Consider the following 20313-nt stretch of genomic DNA (forward strand, 5'->3'; position numbering starts at 1 on the left):
GCAACAGTTTTGATATTCATACTGTTTTATTGCAGCATTCCCTCCTAAAGTATTTTAATGATCCAAGTATTTAAGGTTTTTAATGCAAGATTAGGGTACAATGTGGAAATGGTTATCTGAACTACTGTCTTGGTTTACTTTACTTGGTCACTTTAACATGGTTGATTTGAAACTTAAAAAGCTGTCAGACATTTAGTTCATCTAGCTCAGTTCTGTTTACAGTGACTGGCAGGAAATGTTTGTTGTTTTATCCAAGTGAGGATTCCCAGGTAAGATCCTTCCTCTATTGTGTGGGCAGATAATCCCTCCTCTACCTGGCCTGGTCTCCTTGGCAACGCTTCCCCCAGGTGGGATTGGACAACTGACTGAGGTAGGCGGAGACCTCCAGGTATCCCACCTGAGGGAAGGCAAAGCCAAGCCTATGCTGTTGGAGCCGCTCCAGATCTAGGGGCTGCGCGCGTCCACGCAAAGGGCGCCCCCCGTTTTAAGCGGGGAGCGGTCATGGTTTTCTCCCCAAATTTTTTTATTGGTTTTCACAATATTAGAAACAAACAAACAAACAAACACACACACAAGACAAACAAACATAGCAAACATAAATCATAGCCTTATTGAAAATTACAGTTATTAACTTTGTTAAGTGACTTCCTCGCTTCCCCTTGGTTGAATTTCATTGCATATCCTTTTAACGGTTTTCCAAATCCCAATTTTTATGAAATTTAACTTAAATATTAACATCCTTAAATCTTCACCTTATAGAATTAAACATATTAATTCATCACTTAACATAAATAAAATCCTAAGCCCATTAAGTATCTGCAAGCTATTTCCGGTTAGTTTAACTTAACAAATTTAACTAAATAATCATTAAATTTATTCCATTCTTCCTGATATTCCTCCTCCTTCTGGTCGCGGACTCTTCCGGTTAGGTCGGCTAGCTCCGAAAAATCCATCATCTTCATCTGCCATTCTTCTATTGTTGGTAATTCTTGGGTTTTCCACTTTTTAGCTAACAAAATACGAGCAGTAGTTGTGGCATACAAAAATAATTTAACATCTTTGACTGGCAGGAAATGTTTGGGATTGAATCTGGGACCTTGGGCATGCAAAACATGTTCTCTATTGCTTATCTACAGCCTGTCCCTGCTTATCACTTGATTTTCTAGGAACTGTTTACTTGGAGCAAAACTGTACTTAATAAGAAGCAGTCTCTTATTGAGGTACTCATATTGGGCTATTGTAGAATCGCCTTGGGATGTTTTATGAGGTGTAACTCATAAATGAAGTAAGTAAATATTGTTACAGGCCACCCTAATCTTTGCTGAGCAGTAGCAAGAGATTCTGGGTTCTTCATACTTAACCAGGGTTTCTGATTCCTTGGAAAAATGAGGCACAGCAGAGTTTGTGCGTCTTAGAAATACGGTTTATTCACACATATTCACACCTGAAGCCTTCAATGGAGGGGGAGTTCACAGTATTAACATTCCAAGAGGGGCTTGTCCTTCCCAGCAGCACAAGCAATGAATTCAGAGGCTTAGCTACATAACTTGTTCATCCGAACTGAGCCAAAGCTGGGTAACCGGAGGCCAGTGTAAATTCCTCAGAAGGGGCAGTTTAGAGGCATGGCAGAAGTGGGACCAGAGAGGGAGGACGTCATCTGCATCCTAAACCCATTCATCTTGGTCACGTGCCTTGGCAACCCAGCACAGAACACTATTTTAAAGGCTTGTTTTCCCTCTGCAAAGCAGCAACAGCCCTGCTGCCAGATGAGCTTTAGATCTGGTGTAACTTTATGCTGCATTATTTTCCCAGGCTTGCTTTATGTGAGTTTCTTGTGCATAGGATTGCTCCCTCAAAACAGTTGGTGTTTGGCATGGATTTGTAGTAACAGATGGTTTTATGCATATTATTGGTATGCTGTACTGATGTTTTCTCATATGGCATGAGAATCCACTGTGTACAATTCCACTGAACTTGCAGAAGAAGTAAGAAGTGTCAGAAGAAGTCTTTGGATCCCAGCAATGATAATGATCATTTTTATCTCCTCCAAAAGGGTCAAACTAGAGTGACATGTCAGCTGTGCTAGGTGTGTCTCTGCTTTTATGCAAGTTCCCCTAGCCAGCTCCAGTGCCGGAAACTAGTTGGGTAGAGAGAAAAAATGTTTAAAGCAATGTAGAAGTAAGGTTGGAAAAGGGGATTGCTTTTTGTCCCCTTCTCCACTCACCTCTTTTGCTGTAAAGTAGTAGATCCACTTCCAGTTCTGGTTTTTATATGAATAGGGTAGGTACATGCTTAAAACACATGTGACTGTCCCGTCATGTCTGGTACAAATACACATATATAGGAAAGATTTGGAAGCAGCTAGTCTGTCCCCTTACCTTTCTTGGAAGCAGTCATGTGAATTAAAGTCCTTTCAATGTGATGAGTTAGTCATGGCCCTCTGTTATAAATACAACCTGTTTTTATTTATTCGGGCCCATCACTCCCATCTACTGTAACTCAGTGTCTTCAGACTAGTCTTCAGAGTAGGATTTCAGATTACTGGAGGGGCGAAAGGTAGAGAACCAAGAGATACACAAAACAGATTCTGACAGTATTTAAACTCAATATTTTCCACTGGTAAGCAGCCTCAAGGTAGCCAGAGCATAGTTGTTTGTTGGGCTAATAAAAATATGATATTGTATGGTTTTTTTATTACATCTCCCCCCCTTTTTTCATTCCTACTATATTAGAACAATATTTTCAAAGTGACTCAGAAGCTGGAAGCCTTAAGATGCCAAATGAACTGGGACCAACAAGCTTTGGAGGCTTGGTTAGAAGAATCTGCACGCAAAGACAATGATGCAGTTGCAATCCAGAAGTATGCACAGCAAGATGATGGCAAATTGCAAGTATGTATATATTTTATTTAAAGTTCGTGTGTAACACCCCCAGCCCCGCAAGTCCATATTACTTGCAGCATCTGGTTGGATGGGAAAGAGGTGTAGTGCTGTACTAAGACATGAGATGCGAAACATGGATGTTTGCAACTATTATTTCTTTATTAACGGCATTTTACAACAAAATAAGACAATATCTAATGTGAAAATCTGGAGTGGATTATGAGGGGTGGGTGCAGAATGGAGGAGAAGAGGTTTGATTGTGCAAAGTGGTATTCCTGTTGCATGAGCCAAACAGCCACATTGGATACTTCCGATGGAGTTATAAGTAGATGGTCCAGATAATCTTTGAGTCCTTCCTAGCCTTAGGATTTTATGACCTGAGGTTTTCTTAAAACATGGCAGTGGTAATGCTTTATTAACTTCTAACTATTTTATAATTAGAGTTCAGTATTTTTAAAAGTACGTTTCATTATCTTTTCAGATGTTAACTCTACAGATCGAAATGCTGACTGTACAATGTAATAACAGACGCAGAATTCTTGACAATGAGCTTACAGAAACCTTGGCTGCTCAGGTTTGTCCACTGGAGAATGGGTTTTGCAGTAATACTTCAGGTGCTTCTTATACCTGGTATACATTGTTATTAGTTTCCACTTGTCTTTACAGATAGAGCTGGATAAAACAGCTGAAGATTTCCGCAGGGTTCATCATGAAAGACAAGAACTTATCAGGCAATGGGAGAGCACCATAGAACAAATGCAGAAAAGAGATCAAGAAATAGATAAGTGTGCCTTGGTAAACTATTTTCTGGTGTTTTGACCTCTTAAGATATGTAATTTCATCTGGGCTTCCATTTCCCAAAGAGCTGAATGTCATATGGGTTTTCTCATATTGGTCTGAATATAAGCCACCCCAAAATATAGACCGCACTCGTAAAATGAGTTCTCTTTGGAAAGAAAAAAATGTCATGAATCTCTGGCACAATTTTAAAAACCCATGCAACCTCTAGACTCATCTCACACAGAATAATATTGGGCAACCAGTGCCACCTATTGAGAAGGGCAGGTGATCTTTTTACAAAAATTATTAAAGCTCTCTGTGGTTCCTGAGGCCTCATCTTAAATCACACCTTCTCTACCTATAAGTGCACAACTAAAGACTGTACTCAGGTTTTATACAAGACAGATTTTGGGGGAAATGTGGACTATATTCGTACCAATACAGTATATAATTGGGTTTTCCCACCAGTAACTGTTAAAGCAAGAAAACAGAACAAACAATCCCCTGAAGAACAAATTTAACTAACATTTTTCTTTTGCGATTCTTGGTTTGTTGATCCAGTAGCATGGTTACAACTGATTTGTATATTTTTCTGTGCCTAGCTTTTAGCACAGGCAAGGCGGGCAATCCGTGCAAAGGAAAGTTTGCTTAAAGACAAGGTTCAGTTTTTGGCAAATGAGAGCGGTAATAACATGGAGTACGAGAAGAGAATCGCCGTGGCTGATCGGCTAGCTACCAAACTGAGGCTAGATTACCAAAAAGAGGAGGCCAATCGAAATCAGTTCCAGGATGAGGTAATTTTAACATCATATATAGTATGGGGACTTTAATATTTTGCAGTTTGGAATGTCACTTTGGAACAAAATGTCTGCCCATGCTGTCATAGCAGAAATAAGCTGTAAACTTGAGAAAGTTAAAGCGCAGCAAAATGAAGACACCTTTCTAGAACTGATAGTCCCATTATGTCTGAAGTTTACTAACAGATTCATCAGAAGACGTTATAATCAAAACTTGTTATGGTCAGTGCATGTAAGGGATATTTATACATATGTGGCATTTGTCCAGGGGTTCAGACTTTGGGCATTGGCATTTGAATTGGGAAAGCTGTAAAAATGCCCATGATGCTTTGTCAACTTATCTTTTGTCAACTGAAGTAATAGATTTACTCTCTCGTTTCACCTTTCAATTTAATTTTATGCACGTAACTAAAATCCCACATGGCTATAAAATCTAGCCCCAAATTTTAGAATTTATCATTTTTACTATGACTGTTATTAACTTCTAGAAGTCCCAATTCTGTAAAAGTTTTATCTTTCCCGCCAGTACTTCAGTCTTGTGCTGAACGTCATCAATATTTTCCATTTTCAATATGGGAAACTGTGGCTTGGCAACCACATGAGTTTGTGGCTCAGCACCTATTTGAACTTGAGTCACCCAGATCCTAAGTTCAACATTCGTGGCCTAGTGAAGTGAATTCTGTGGACTCGGTTCACTGGAGTGGACTTTGTAGTTTATTCCAGCCAAACTGCACTTCACAATCAAGTAGCATAAACTGAGAAAAAACCAATACTGTACACTCTTTAATTTCAGTAAGGTTTTTGATAGGAAGTTCACAGAGAAATATACATAAAATTTAAAGTAAAAAGGTATGAAAACAAGGGGTGCGCACCTAAAATTGGGAATGTTTGCATGACGGAAATGCAGGTTTTCTTTATCAGAGTAATATTTGTAATAGTTAGGTAAAGGGGACCCCTGACCATTAGGTCCAGTCATGACCGACTCTGGGGTTGTGGCACTCATCTCGCTTTATTGGCCGAGGGAGCCGGCGTACAGCTGGTCATGTGGCCAGCATGACTAAGCCGCTTCTGGTGAACCAGAGCAGCACACAGAAACGCCGTTTACCTTCCTGCCGGAGCGGTACCTATTTATCTACTTGCACTTTGACGTGCTTTCGAACTGCTAGGTTGGCAGGAGCAGGGACCGAGCAACGGGAGCTCACCCCATTGCAGGGATTTGAACCGCTGACCTTCTGATCGGCAAGTCCTAGGCTCTGTGGTTTAACCCACAGCACCACCCGCGTCCCTTGTAATAGTTAGCTGTTAATAATAAAAAAATAAAATCTGTGTTAAAAATACAAAATCTGTGTTACAGTACAAATGTGGGAAGTTGGTGGGCTGCCTGACAGCTATGATTTCAAAATGACCACAGTACTCTGAATAAACACTTATGTTTTCAATATTCATGAAACCTAACCATTAGCTGGATACCTTGAAAGCTACTGTGGATGGAACTGCTTCTGAGTTAGAAGCGATGAGGATCAATGTAGCTAACCTTAAAAAGGAAATCCAAGAGAAAACTTTAAGGTAGGCATTATAAATGGTGAGGTGACTACTATAGTTATTTTTAAAATATTTTTGTAACAAGTACTAGAAGAATAGATACTTTAGACAATGATGAAAAGTGCCATGGCATGGGCAGATTCACAAATATGACTATTTAACATTTGCTGAACCATTTTTTGTTAGCTAGGGATTTTTTTTAAGACTTAGGGAAGCTTCGGGACTTGGAGCATAATTTAGGGCAAGGTGCCTTATTACCTGGATGCTAAACATTGTCTACCCCACCTCCCCAGCTAGAATTTATTCTCTTTTTTTTTTTTTTTTAAATAATATTTATTAAAATTTTCAAAAAAAAAAAAAAAGAAGATACAGAAAGCAAGAATTTACATACGTTCATAGCCTTATTTTCATATATCCGCTTTCTGGGACTCCCCCCTTCCCCCACCCCTACCATATTCCTTTTTCATATTGTTGGCTCCACAAGCTCTCAGTTCTAATTAAAAACTTAATTTGTTTAAACCATTATTCGAGTTTAAAATTTCTGGACTCCACATCAATACCCATAATAAAACACAAAAAATTTCTTTCCCAGGGCCCACCCCATTTTCATTCCACAATTTCCCTTTTTTTTAACAATAAAAACTCCCCACATAATAAAAGTATCAGAAATAAGAAATAAAGAGTATAATAGATAAGACAAAGCTAGTTCAAAAAAAAGAAGTTAACAAGCCTTTGGATTTTAGTTCTCCCCCCCTGTCCCCGGTTTAATTTCCCCCTGACCACCAAACCATATTATCCGCCTGGGATTCTTACAATCCATAAATCACCTATTTCCCCCAGCTCCTTGCTGGTTTTTTCTTTTTTTTTTTTTTTTTTCCCCTTCATAATCATTTTTAGAACACTTAACTTCAGATCTATAATAAAACTCCCCCCATTGTTCTTTCCAAATTGTAGTCCAGTTTCCTCTTGTTCCGCTGCTGAAACGTTCTAATTCAGAAGCTTAGTAAGTCTGCAGGGATTATTATTATTCAGGAACAAAAACTTGCGTTCAGTCCCTTCCTTTCTTCAATAGAAAATTCTATTGTCTCCTTTAGCTGAACACCCTGTAGACAAAATATTGTTTCCGTTTCGCAGCTTTCCCAGAAGATAACCAGTCCTGTAAAATTCCAATGGTGTTTTTTTCACTTACGACCATCTTTGTAATGTCCCGAAACTCCTCTAGGGGGATTGTTATAACTTTGTCTTCTCTAGTCCAAAAGTCCGGTTGTTATCCATGTTTTCGCCATTTTGTATCCAAGTTTTAACAAGTTGTAGCAAATTGTAACAAATTTAGCCAGCAAAGTTCTCATAATAAAATCCTCTCTACTTTCCGACTTTGACAGCTACTTTGACAGCTGTCAAAATCTCCGACTCTTTTCACCAGGCTCTCTCTTCAATCACCCCGGTTCCCAGGGGGGGGGGGGTTACGTTTCTTCTCCCTCAGTTCATCCTCCAGCACAGTTCTTATAATTCCCCATCGTGAAATTCTTAGTTTTTATCAGCAATACAAATCTTTTTGGACCATGGTTGCCCCGTCCTTGTCTTGAAAAGTTTACAATAGGGGGGGGGACTGACTTCCTTTTTGGATCCCCCCCCGCTCGTATCCAATTCAAAAAGAAATTCTTTTTTTCCTCCTTTTAAACCCAGTTTCCAAATTACTCACGGGTTGTTGTCTAAAAGTCCGAATTTTCAATAGAAGAAGTCAGCGCTCTCCGCCGGATGGCATGCGGCTGCGCTCGGCAGGGATAGCAGAGGACTCAAAGCACCACGCTTCTCCCCGGCACCCGATCCTTAGCCTTTAAAAAGGCTCCTTCACGAGTCGGGAGGGCGCTAGCGGTGCCAGCCGAGTCTCCATGTCCACGACCCTCGTGGCCGTGGTTTTTAAGGGTCCCCGCATCGCCGGTGCGGTAGGACCCAGCCCCTGCCGAGCAGACTCCCTCCGGAGCTCGGAGGGAGCCCGCCATTCGGCGATGGCGCCAACCCGGAAGTCCTAGAATTTATTCTCTTGTCTTCTCTTTTCCATACCAATCTGTAGATTCTCTCAGAATGGTACAGTATTCCATCCATTCTCTTCTACATTCTGGAAAAGTATGAGAGTTGACCAGGAAATTCCCAATTCCATTTTTGATAAAGCTTTAAAGGTGTTTCCTGATTCATATCTTAATATGTGATAAGCTATTAAGTGTAATGAAACTATCTGATTTATTTTGTCTTTAAACTATACCAAAACAATGGCTGAAATTTGGGCTTCTTACTAAGTAAGTTGTTAGCGGTCCTAAATAGCAAATTACATTTCTTAGAGTTACATGTATTTTATATTAATTTGAGGGTTAGGGATATTAGCTCCAGTTTTCTCTTTTGAAAATTATATGTAACTTTCCTTCTCACCCCATAAATCTGTGCTAAGGCTAAACGTGATAAAGGACCAGAATGACAGTCTTGCGAGTAAACTGAAATATGTGACAAACCAAGCACTGACTTTAGAAGAAAAAGCAGCCAGAATGGAAGAGCTCCTGAAAGAGAAAGAGAAAAGTGTCAAGGTAAAAGCAAATATATATAAAAAGCATACTTTCTTTCACTGTTACCAGCAGTTTGTCAAAGTGCCATTGGACATGGATACCTCTGACAATTTGGTTTCAGTTTTTATATGTTACTTTACAGAAATATTTGTTGTCCATGTGAGCTCTATCTGATTAATCATTTCTGCAATACTTTGAACTTCCATTAAGAGCCGAGATAAACATATAAGTAATTTTGAGATGAAAACCTATAAGATCAGGTGTATGCCAGACAAATGTGTTTTGACTGAATTGGGAATGAGATTCACAGAGGAAAGAGAATCAACAGTTCTAAGGTGAAGGAACTCAAATGTTATAACAAGCACCACAAAAGCAAAAATCCTTGAATCACCCAATGAATCACAGAGGATGTAAGAAAAGTCTGGTCATTATTTCCACATGGGATTTTTTTTTATAAGTAATTTAAGGAAAACCTATAATAATGATCCTTACAGGAACTGTTCATACGAAGCACGAAAGGTAAAAATGAACAGTATTTTAATCACTATTCAGTTGTGCAAAGCTTTAACATTCTGGATGACATTATTTCTGGTCTAAGAGGCTCACAATCAATGCCTGTTACAAAATCATACAATTATAGAGTTGGAAGGGACCACAAAGGTCATCCAATCCAATCCCCTGCAATGCAGGAATCTTTAGTCCAATGTGGGGCTCAAACTCAACGACCCTGAGATTAAGAGTCTTGTGCTACTGACTGAGCTGTCCCAGAATCTTCATAAGGAACTTGAGTATCAACAATCTGTATAGACACAAGAGGTAGATTAGTGCCCTTGCTAGCACTGACAAAATATTTTATTGAAATTACTTAAGATGGGAACACAGCTCAGTTGTCTCCACTCCGTATTGTTTTTGGGGGACAGGGGGCAGGCTGGTGTGGAGGACTCCCTGGTCCTGAATAGGGTAACTGTGCCCCTGAAGGACCAGGTGCGCAGCCTGGGAGTCATTTTGGACTCACAGCTGTCCATGGAGGCGCAGGTCAATTCTGTATCCAGGGCAGCTGTCTACCAACTCCACCTGGTACGCAGGCTGAGACCCTACCTGCCTGCGGACTGTCTCGCCAGAGTGGTGCATGCTCTAGTTATCTCCCGCTTGGACTACTGCAATGCGCTCTACGTGGGGCTACCTTTGAAGGTGACTCGGAAACTACAACTAATCCAGAATGCGGCAGCTAGACTGGTGACTGGGGGCGGCCGCCGAGACCACATAACACCGGTCTTGAAAGACCTACATTGGCTCCCAGTACGTTTCCGAGCACAATTCAAAGTGCTGGTGTTGACCTTTAAAGCCCTAAACGGCCTCGGCCCAGTATACCTGAAGGAGCGTCTCCACCCCCATCGTTCTGCCCGGACGCTGAGGTCCAGCGCCGAGGGCCTTCTGGCGGTTCCCTCATTGCAAGAAGCAAAGCTACAGGGAACCAGGCAGAGGGCCTTCTCGGTAGTGGCGCCCGCCCTATGGAACGCCCTCCCATCAGATGTCAAAGCGATAAATAACTACCTGACATTTAGAAGACATCTTAAGGCAGCCCTGTTCAGGGAAGTTTTTAATCTGTGATATTTTACTGTATTTTTGTTTTCTATGGAAGCCGCCCAGAGTGGCTGGGGAAACCCAGTCAGATGGGCGGGGTAAAAATAATAAATTATTATTATTATTATTATTAAGCTTAGCAGACAGTCTTCCAAAATGGCTATTTTTGCATAATGGTACTGATCTTGTAGTATTGGTGAGACAACATGGACTGGTTTGTGACACTGGACTGTGCTCTATTCTAAATGCTAATTTTTTGGCATATGATACTATAACACTAGACCTCAAGTGACTTCATAATTCAACAAGAAGCACTTTAAATTCTTCTTTGAACTTAAGTATAGAATTTTCTAAATGTGGATTAATAGTAGTTGAATTAAAATAACAATAAGGCAGAGAACCTGAAAGCACTGAAATGAAACAACCTGACTGCAGACTGCAAGAGATTATCCGTAATATTCTTAGGAGGGCAGCTAAACCATGTGCAGCGCTTTTTTCCTTACACAGGAAGTGGATAACCCGAGAGCATAGCAGTTCCACAGCTGAGGGGTGATAGTTTAACTAGGATGAACAAAGTCTGTAATGTGTTAGTCATAAGTACGCTTTCCATCAAAATTAGCCATGCATGTCTATTTGCCACATCTATTAATTCATGGTGAAAAGATATGGGCAGGGAATAATGCACTCAGAATTGCTTTCTTTCCATTTGAGCTCCTGTTCCTCAGTGGCTGCCCCCAGTCTCCCTTGTAGGAAAGCAGTGTTGCTGGGACTGAATCTTATTTAACTCACTGTATGTTTTAGGATCGCTATGTGTTATTGAAATATCTGAATTAAGATCTTAATCATTTAGAAAGAATGAGATCTCATTTCAGTCAAAGTGAATTATATTTTTGTGTTCAGTTATGGCAATTGCTAACGGTGTTTGGTAGATCAGTGGATGAATAAGTTAAAGCTTATTTTCTTAGGGACATAGTGGTCTGCCCTTTAGGTAGATGAGAGAGAGAGAATTGTCTGAGTGGTTGTCTTTCAGGTGACACTTTGCAACAAGTTATAGTGGGAGTGAGAGTGGGAATGGTCTATCTCTAGAAAGAAGAGGGAGAGGCAAGATGGAGGTGTCAGGTAAGGGGTGGCCTGGGTGCCAGAGCAGAATAGGTGCATATCCCAAAGAGGGACAGACCCATCCAAGGTAACTAATCTTAACTCTGGTTAAACTTAAAAGTGCATCCTTGTGTAGTCATTTACATTCTTAGGGTGCTTTCTGGTTATCACTGTTTCACTGGTAGGATTCAGAATGAATGCTTAATAAATAGTGAGTGTCATATAACCTCCATGCAAATATTCTACAAACAAATTGGTCACCTGGAAGCAACCTTGGAATTGGAAAGATTGATAAAGCAACAGATAGCACAGCATTCACATTTTGAACGTTTTTAACACCATTAGGAGAGAGAGGCACTGGAACAACATCTGCGAGACAAACAGTTCAAAAGAATTAAGGAGCTGCAGAAACTTAAAGACAAGGAGAAGTGTTGCTCAGCTGAAATAGATGGACGCAAAGGACAGCTGAAAAACCTACACAGTCGCTTATGCCGGGTGGATGCTGAGACACTCAAACAACAAGAACTCATGTATAAGCAGGCAAGGGATAACAAGTTTCTGTGTGTGTGTGTGTGTGTGTGTGTGTGTGAGCAAAGGGACATCTGCTGCAAGAGAGGGTTTTTAAAAAGAACGAGAAAGCAGAGGTAGACATTTAAGAATTGGGAGAAGACCATGGGCTGTGCACTCCTAATTCTTAAACATTCACTTTTGACAGGTGTCCCCTTCCTGACAAATTTCTCCTTTCTTAGCACAGTCTCCTAGACTTTGTGATTTGAAATCCAGCTGTGCTGTTGATGATGGCAGAAGCCAAAAATGGTCAAGAAATCATTTTAAGCCTTTCACTGACATACATATAATTGCGTGTATATTTTCATTGTGTAGTTCTGACAAAATCTAAATCAGAAGTGTTTGCAAAATACAGTATTAAGTAAGAGAATATTTATTTGAGTTCAGAGTTAATAAAGTTATTGTTTTACCCTTCAGTTTTAAAATATATTTATCTGATAGTAAGTGTCATTGATATTAGAGGAAGCTATTTCTAAAAAGGAAAAAAAATCCATTTACTTGGAGACTAATTCCCTTTACTTCCAAGTAAATATGTTTGGAATGGGATTGTATGATTTCCAAATCAGCTTTTTGCTATGGCTCCTCTGAACCATGGCTGCTTCAGGGTAAATTTTTGAAGCGATACAAGAGATGAACATGCCCAAATCCTGTTATTTGTTAATGGGATTTGTATGCATAACTCCTATGCACCACTTTGAAAATTTACCCCTTTTTATCAGCATCTACTGGTAGTGGTAAGATTGCTACTCAGCTGTAAGCCTCCCTAAAGCAGACTCTCTCTGGGTTGGGGACTCTTTGTTATATTTTTAGAAGATTACTTGGGAGCCAGCATTGCACACCATCCATTTTAAGACAGTCTACAAATGAGAAGGCCTATAGGCCTGAAACAATTGTACAGGAACAATTACTTAATTAGGTGCCTGTCCTACAGCTAATTTTTTTGTGTTAATGTTTTAGCATGTATAGAAATGACTCTAATTGTTTGCTTTTCAGCCTCTCTGTTCATTTTATTTCTTGCCTAAAATATTTTTAACAGGATTTTTACATACAGCAAGTTGAGAGAAGGCTGTCACGCTTGCATGGGGAGCTTAACACAGATGAGAAGCAAGTTTTAGAAGCAAAAGTTGCTGAACTTTCGAAGATAGCAGAAGAAAAGAAACAAGCATACAATACTCTACAAGCACAGCAGAAGAAACTCCAGGTAGTATGGCTTTTCATCTCATGGGATTGCACCTACAGCGATGATTAATTTATAGCCCACATAATGGTCTAATGTAACTCATTGTTTGGAACTAAGCACATTTGTCCTCAGCCAATATCAGGGCAGAGGTGTGGTTGGGAATGCCAGTTCTATAGGGGGAGATCTAATATAGTATGAGCAGGCATCCTTGCACACTTCTCTTTCCTCTTTTCTAGAGGATCAGGAACCATTTGAAGCAGATTTTGGGGGTGCTTGAGAATGCTGGAGTGGGGAAAAGAGAAACTAGACATCTTGTGGTAGTAGGTTTCTGTTATGCAAGCAGATGGACATCAGTAGATGTCACCCATGTTTCTGGGCTTCTTGGAAGAAGGAAGGGGTTTAAATGTAACCTCAGATGCCTGAGACCTAAATACATTTTGCTCAGGTAAGGATCTGGGATGTGGCAAGGGTCTACTGATAACAAAACAGTATTTATGACCAAACTAAAAGCAACTCTTTTTTTCTTTCTTTCAGAATGACATCCATTTTATCAAGTTGGCTATGACTAAGACTGGAGAAGAAATGGCTGGCTTGACAACCAGAGTAGATGAGCTAAATCTTTTCACTGAAAAATCAGAGAAGCTACTAAAAAAAGCCAGAGCAGATAAACAGGTATAAATAAAAATAATTATTATAATGCTGACCCGCACAGATTCTTGGGTTCTTTGCACTGACAGACTGTCCATGGCCCTTGGGCATACCTAAATTGACGTGTCACAAGTTTGGAAACCAAACTATTAAAAAAAAAAGAGTTACATCTCAGGAGGCTTTGGATTTAGTGCCGAATATTCTTTTTCTTTTGCCAACTGAAGGATATGTTGATTGAAGATAACCTCCTGAAACTGGAGCTGAAACGTGTAAGAGATACCCTGTACAACAAGGCAGAGCAAGTTCTTTCCCTTGAAAAACGGAAGCAGCAACTTCAAACAGCAATGGAAGAAAGAACTGCAGATATCAAAGTTCATAAGGCAATGATTGAGACACAGATAAGGATAATAGAGCAGGAGCGTCAGACTTTGAGGTATTTGCCCTATGTGCTGCATGGAGGTGGGAATGGATTTCTCTTTTCAAGGAAACATATGTTATTGAAGGAATCACTTTGGGAGACCAACTTTATACTTGCTGCCTTTCTCAGCCTTGGTAGTTAGCTAATTACTGATGTACCTGTGTGATTGGTTGTCAGGAATTGCTATTACTTTGCTGCTTCTAAATTTCCTTGTACAAGAACTCTAGACAGAAGCAAACACACTCAATACTTATTCTCAGGCAGGGTTCTGTTACTAGGAGCCTGCTTTTATGCCTGCTTGCTTCCTTGTTTATCACATTTGTACCCTATCTATAAAAATGTAAATCAGCAAAGGGCCCAATAAAGGCTAGCTACAGTCAGTTACAGAAACTAAGATACAAGCTGCAAGGGCCTGTTTTCTACAGCTTTAAGAAATCGGGAAGTAAGAATCTTTGTGCAGCGGGTGGTTAAAGCCAAGTGGGAAATGAACACTCAACCAGCTGATCTGGCAGCCCTTTTTTCCATTCTCCTCCTTCCATCCACAGCCCACGCAATAGGAAATTAGAGTGATTTAGTGTGACTGGAGCTTAACCCCTCGCCAAGCAGGCAGGCTCTGTGTGTTTTTCCTGTGATAATTACATGACTAATTGGCACTTGCATATAATTTGATTTGGGGTTGCTTCCTGCTGTTGCTTATTCTCTCTGAGCAGTGGCAATATTAAGATACAATCAGCAGGGGGCAGCTTCTGCAGCTGTAAGACTGAAATGCCAAACCTTTAAATATTTGGGTAAGGTTCCTTGGATGGCGGCTCCCCACGATGCAGGAATTTGCAATGTAATGTTGAATTTGTCTCCTTCTGTGTGTGGGGATTTGAGACAACTGTGAATCGGGAGGACTGGGTACCAACAGCAACTACAATAGATGGGTATACCACTAGCCTAAGTACTGTGTTGTCTGTTTTTAATAGCGACATCATCCACTCTGCTATAGGGTTCACACACAGTCTCACTAAAGGGAAGAGATCCCCCAAGGACGCATCTAGATGGGTAGCATTTGGAAAGTCTTTTACCAAAGCAGCACAGACTTCATCTCAATCTACAATTGTTAAATTTAACAAAAGAAAAGTACCTTTTGTTAACGGAAAAATCCGAGGGCTCCCTTGGACAAAAAACAAAGACACCAACCAGGATAACTTGGAGCAAAACAGCAGCCTGTAGGCTTGGCCTTTATTGAACTGTTGCAACAGGGTGCTCCCCTCACTTGCAGGAGAGAGGAAAGACACAGAAAAATGGTGTGCAAGGCCTTATAAAAACTTTTGAAATTCCCACCCTGTAGATTAAGACCACCCCCAGAAACATCATGCATACATCACAGAAAGGAGGGGTTGAGGGAGGAGTTGTGGTGGTAACTTGAGTGTCCTGTCACCTGACTGGTTCCCCCTTTCCCCCTCCCCATGAGTACTTTCCAGGTGACAAAGGGGAGTTTCCAGTTTCCTGCCCCCAGAGGGAAGATCTGATCATTGTCCTTTGTTCCAGTCCATGCTGAATCCACTCCCATATGCAAGTTCTTTGTGATCTTGATTGTCTTCTGTCTGGGACCATCAGGGTTGGCATAGCAACTGGGCAGGGCTCCTGTGGATGTGCTGGTATGCTCAAGGGATTATGGTGGCCTGTATCAAACCTTCCCCATTTTGTAGTCCTTCCTTCATGGAGTAAAATAAAAGTGGAACAGTGCAAATCCGATGTATGGTTGCTTTTCTATGAATTTATAACAGAAGCATAGTGTATGTAGTGTGTGAGGGTGAGTGAAGTTTGTACAAACTGAATGATTGGGGGGGGGGGTTTCCTGCAACACTTTGAAATAGGACAGTTCTCTGCCCCAAACCATCTCCTCTCAAAGCGGCTTCTCCTCACTAGATGAGCTGACTGCCAGGATTTTGTGCATACATTTGTATGTAGTTTGTAGCCCTGCTCTTACTTGGCAGTCACAGGAAAATCAAAAAGACATTTCAAAGAAAGGATCACATATGTCTGTGGAAGCTCCATGGTCTGGGTAGGAGGGACTGCCGGGAAACCCAATCTCAGTGATGCACAAAGACTTTCCCCTCTAGCCTTCAGCACTGTCCAGATGTTCTATGGACATGGATGGGCCTGTAGGTTTAATAGCCTTTTTCCTCTACTGATTGGAAAGGAGGATCTTTGTGGAATGCTCTCCTCAGGGAAATGCACCTGGCACCATCATAGTCAGGCTAAGAAAATTTTATTTACCTAGGCTTTAGGTGCTTAAGTTAGCCTCTGCTGTGCTGTTAATCTTTCAGTGGGGTATAGTAGGACTTGTTTTTCTTACTGTTGGTTGAACAATTTAGATTTGTATTGTATGTTTTTTTTTAATTGCTTTTACTTGCTTGTATTTTATTTTGCTGTAAAGTTGCTTTGAGTTTTCTTTTGTATAAAGCAAGTAATAAAAGCGAAACATAATAAAATAATAATTACTTTCAAGTCAAGCCCCAGTACCCCCAGTACCCCCAACAGGTGTACCTGATTTCTTAGGAAACGTTGTCTCACTTATTTATGACCAAGAGTTAAATGATTTTCTTTCAAACCTGTTAGTCATTTTCTCCTATTCTTCTCAAATCAGTTCTGAGTTTCATGAGCGACTGGGTAAAATTGAGAAATTGAAGAGCAGATATGAAATCATTACCGTTGTCATGATGCCCCCAGAAGGAGAAGAGGAGAAAACTCACACTTATTATGTCATCAAGGTAACCTTCCAGCTCGGATGCTGCCCATGAACTTGTTGAATTATCCATACTTCATCTCCAACCTCTGCTGTTTTCATTACTGGGTATCCTGCATCTATCCAGTGTAGGACTGGACTATGGGTTGGTTCATAACTTCCTGATCTGCCACTTCAACATAGAGATCATTGAAGTAATCTCATGAATTCGAGGGATTGTGCAATCATCCCAAGGGTAAATGAGAGAAAATATCCACAACCATCTTCAAAATCAGAAGGAATAGACAGTGGGGTGGGCCAAACAACTTTTTGTAGTATTTCTGACTACACTTGTTATTGAAGAAGGAAAATGTGGCACTTTTGACATTGGCCTAGGAAGCAGAAGTGTGTGTTGCCATTCAGTCTAATCTTTCCACTGGTGGGCAGGGCACGTTACAATTTCAGTGCCATTTAACAGTAAGGATGTTGCTTTATAAGAGGAGTCTGTGGTCAAAACCTTGAGAGAGGTTTCATGTTACCATGTGCGTGGTGTCTCAGAAAAGGCTTGTTGGGGGGGGGGGGACTAAATGTGTTTATTCATTTTCAAAAATTATGAACCATAACAAAATCTCCATCACTCCGCCCCTCCCCTTGTATCAACCTTGTCATTGGGTCCTGATCCAAAGTTGGTAGACTGGGGTCAGATAAAATTTCTTCATTGGCCACTTCTGACCATATACCTAGAAGAGTTTGGATTTGATATCCCGAAGGAGTCTCAAAGGGGCTAACATTCTCCTTTCCCTTCCTCCCCCACAACAAACACTCTGTGAGGTGAGTGGGGCTGAGAGACTTCAAGGAAGTGTGACTAGCCTAAGGTCACCCAGCAGCTGCATGTGGAGGAGTGGAGACGCGAACCCGGTTCACCAGATTACGAGTCTACCGCTCTTAACCACTATACCACACTGGCTCTCTCCTACACTTAGGGCTTGTTAGCAGCCCCCTCCCCATTTAACTGAACTCTGATTTATCCAGCTGTTTTAGGCATTCTTTTGAACTGAATAGGTTGCACATTCTCTCCCCCTGCTTTTTCATAGCTTCCTCACACACTTTTCCTGCATACCTCGTTCAAAACATGCTGGGTACTATTCATAGGGTTTTAGCTCCACTTTTGCCTGCCCTTCTGCAAAGTTGTTTTTAAGAAAGTATGCTGCACTTTGTTCCCATGCTGCTCTTCTTATTATTTAGGCTTGGAATAGGTTTGAAAAATAGAAGTATCTATTAAAGGTTGAGTAACTGCAGCCTATCCCACTCCTTAGGTTCTGTGACCTACGCCCACCCTACCATTTCATGAGTCTTTTGGGGTGACAGGCAGTACAGTGGTACCTATGGATGCAAACGGGATCCATTCCGGAGCCCTGTTCGCATCCAGAGCAGAACGCAACCCGTGTCTGCGTGTGTCGTGATTTGCTGCTTCTGCGCATGATGTCATTTTGAGCATCTGCGCATGCGCGAGCGGCAAAACCCGGAAGTAACGCGTTCCGTTACTTCCGGGTCGCCGCGGAGCGCAACCTGAAAACACTCAACCTGAAGTGACTTTAACCTGATGTATGACTGTAGTTTTAGTGGAAAACCTCAGGGTTGCTGGGTGGCCCTGTTAAACATTTTCACAGGTGATTCACAGAACCTTCCTGCTGTTGAATTGCCATGTATCAAATATTCAGCACATTTGCTGTTGATTCACGCAAGCCTAGAAATCTTTGCATATGTCCAGATTTTCACCCAGGATTGAAAACAAGCAGTGTTATGAGGTGTTATTAGACAATATGCACTTGTGCTTAACTACTTACCCCTTTCTGATAGAGGATTCACAAACCCTCCAAGTCTCCCTATTTTCCAGGGACAGTCCTGGATTTACAGAAGCTGTTCCAGTTTTTGATTTGATCCCAGAATGTACCAATTTTTCTTACGATGTCCCTATTTTCATCAGAGAAATGTTGGAGGGTATGGAGTTATGTGACCCCCCGAGCCAAGGAGATAAGTAACTATACAACCTTAAGAAGACATCTGAAGGCAGCCCTGTATAGGTTTTTAAAAAAATGTTTAATGTTTTATTATGTTTTTATATATGTTGGAAGTTGCGCAGAGTGGCTGGGGCAATCCAGTCAGATGGGTGGGGTATAAATAATAAAATTGTTGTTGTTGAATAGGACGTCCCTCTTTTCATTGGAAAATGGTGGAGGGTATGGATTCTTTAATAAATACCCAAGTGTAATACTGCAGTGTAAGGCAGATGGGGACTGGGTATTAATCTTGAAATTCTGAAATCTGTCAATAGTGATTTTTCTTCTTTCAAGGCTGCCCAGGAAAAGGAAGATCTTCAGCGTGAAGGAGACGATTTGGATGCAAAGATCCAGCTAGCTGAGAAAGAATGTATTGCCCTAGAGAATACTATGCATGTGCTTAATAACTGCAACAGCAACTATCGAGACACATTCAAGGCAGTCACAGAGAAAAGTAAGTAAGTAGGGTAAAAGGCTAAAGTCCAAGAGCAAAGGAAGATCAGGAAAGGACTCTACTTACTAACTGCTCTGCCACAAACACTGCAATGTAATTTGCTTTTTTAGTCCTTCTAGGCTCAGAACATGCAATCTTTTCTATGTGATGCAGTGAAGTTATGGATGAAGAAGATCCGAGTTCAAATCTTTGCACAACCATGATCCTCACTGCATCACCTGGGGCTGGAAATGCTTGAGCCACCTAAAAAGATGTTGGATCATTGGGACTTGAAATGCAGGTTGCATTAAACAACATAGTTCCTTCCAGTGATTTCAGATGTACCTTTTTCTCAGAAGCAATCGTTTCCTAAGTATAAAAGGCAGGTTTAATTACAACACAAGTAGGCTATGCTACTTACACTGAAAGTGTAGCAGACTATAATACCACAATACAAACTAGTTTGGAAAACAAACTAAATTGGAACTTTAAAATCTCCCCCTTTTATTTGTGCCTGAATATTAAAACAGTGTTTTGATGACAGAGAAAGCATTTGCAGTTAACTTTTGCTCCCTCTGCTGGCTCTATTACTTTATTATTATGCCATCTTCATTAATAAGTTGTGAGGATTTTTGAAAAACTGCCATGTTAGGCAGTTTTAAGAGAGGAACGTCTTTAGCATTTATTATATAAGGAATTAAAATGGTATTTGAGTTGACCATAGAGCTGGTTCACACAACACAGTAAGCCAAGCTATGATTTAGCAAGACTGAACATGCAGACTCCCATGGACCCAGGAGTTCACAGACACTTTGCTCTGCAACAATCCCTTTTACCACCCTTAGACATGGTGTGTCATCTGAATTTTGATTTGCAGTTAGGGTCTCCCTGAACTAATTACAAGCTGCAATCAAGAGCAAACCTAGAAAGGGCCAGAGGGGAGCAAAGCAAGAACAAACACCTATTGGGGAACCAGCGTATTCACACTGAGTCATAGTCTCCCCAAGTCAGTTTCACTTACTATGTTGTGCGAACCAGCTTATGACGACA

The 20313-nt window shown here is 40.8% G+C and overlaps 1 protein-coding gene across 1 annotated transcript in view; it reads left to right on the forward strand.

The window, feature by feature from the left end:
- CCDC39 (coiled-coil domain 39 molecular ruler complex subunit) overlaps window positions 1-20313 on the forward strand; it is a 30861-nt gene that overhangs the window by 5422 nt on the left and 5126 nt on the right. Inside the window, exons 4-15 of the mRNA XM_081007871.1 lie at window positions 2733-2891; window positions 3364-3456; window positions 3549-3677; window positions 4265-4456; window positions 5922-6025; window positions 8448-8580; window positions 11587-11781; window positions 12845-13009; window positions 13523-13660; window positions 13861-14069; window positions 16693-16816; window positions 19125-19284. Of these exons, the coding sequence (XP_080863997.1) occupies window positions 2733-2891; window positions 3364-3456; window positions 3549-3677; window positions 4265-4456; window positions 5922-6025; window positions 8448-8580; window positions 11587-11781; window positions 12845-13009; window positions 13523-13660; window positions 13861-14069; window positions 16693-16816; window positions 19125-19284 (1801 nt within the window). The remainder of the gene's footprint in view (window positions 1-2732; window positions 2892-3363; window positions 3457-3548; window positions 3678-4264; window positions 4457-5921; window positions 6026-8447; window positions 8581-11586; window positions 11782-12844; window positions 13010-13522; window positions 13661-13860; window positions 14070-16692; window positions 16817-19124; window positions 19285-20313) is intronic.

Source organism: Podarcis pityusensis (genome assembly GCF_964106645.2).
Source record: "Podarcis pityusensis genome assembly, chromosome: 5".
NCBI classification, from domain to species: Eukaryota; Metazoa; Chordata; class Lepidosauria; order Squamata; family Lacertidae; genus Podarcis; species Podarcis pityusensis.